Here is a 918-nt window from a genome sequence, read left to right as displayed (position 1 = left end):
TGGTCTGACCATGCCTTCGAGTTTTAGAGTTCCACGGTCGAGGTGAGTCGCGCTTGAGCAGTCAAGAGAACGAAGGTCTGGTGAAAAGAGCAAGGCCAGCCAGAATGTGCGATGAAGGTCGGCAGGGACGGGGGAGTGGGAGGACGGGAGGCGAAGCCTTATGTGCATCTGGAGACAAGAAGTCCCTCCAGATGAGCCTGGGAAAGGGAGGAAATGCATATGAGAATATTTTCCAGAAATAATGCAGCTCACCATGTTGTCCGACCGCCGTCGCCGGCCGTGTGAGCGGTTCGTGTGGGACAAGGTATGCCGAACGGTTCATCCACTGTGGGTGAACCGCTGCGGTCGAGCCATGCGGAAGCCCGCAGACCGTACTGGACTGAAGTCCAGGCGGTTTTCCCATCAAATATAAAAGCATCCGCTCTAGGCCAGACCAAACCGATCCACCGCAAGGTCTTCTCTCGCACAGGACCGGCTCACCTTCGGTGAATCGGCCATGTTTGGCTCCAGAAGCTGCCGATCGAAATGTGGGCGTACGGCGGCCACATTGATTTTGATGTCTGTCTTGATCGCCGTTGGCCTCGTGTTATCAGCGTACGTAAACTCTCTCACGTCTCGAATCATCCATTATGCAGCTGTGCTTTGGAGAGCTGGTGGGTGCACCAGCCTATGCGCTGCTGTTCTGTTGACGAGGCAGGTTTGCGATTGCGGTTGGCTCTCGGTCACGCTTACATGGAGTCTTTCTGTGCATAAGGATCACACTCACTCGCTCGATGGTGGCGACAGTCTGAGATAGAAGCCTCCTGTCAGCTTCTCGGTACAATTGTTTCTCTGACTCGGAGGCCATCTCGGCCCTCACCCATGTCAAGACGAAGCGATGCAAGCCTGCGCTTCCTTTGCATGGTAGCTTCGGGCCAC

The 918-nt window shown here is 55.4% G+C and overlaps 1 protein-coding gene across 1 annotated transcript; it reads right to left on the bottom strand.

The window, feature by feature from the left end:
- Positions 1–618, bottom strand: LAESUDRAFT_442003 (uncharacterized protein). Its single transcript, XM_040902473.1, has one exon. The coding sequence runs from the start codon at positions 416–418 to the stop codon at positions 62–64; it is 357 nt and encodes a 118-aa protein (XP_040759847.1). The 5' UTR covers positions 419–618; the 3' UTR covers positions 1–61.
- Positions 619–918: the final 300 nt, after the last annotated feature.

Source organism: Laetiporus sulphureus, assembly GCF_001632365.1.
Source record: "Laetiporus sulphureus 93-53 unplaced genomic scaffold LAESUscaffold_52, whole genome shotgun sequence".
In the NCBI taxonomy this organism is placed as follows: domain Eukaryota; kingdom Fungi; phylum Basidiomycota; class Agaricomycetes; order Polyporales; family Laetiporaceae; genus Laetiporus; species Laetiporus sulphureus.
The sequence above is the reverse complement of the archived record's forward strand: the minus strand, read 5'-3'. Positions and strand labels throughout refer to the sequence as shown.

Coding starts and splice junctions, on each gene's coding strand:
- LAESUDRAFT_442003 (XM_040902473.1), bottom strand. CDS start 418: ATGCTTTTATATTTGATGGGAAAACCGCCTGGACTTCAGTCCAGTACG.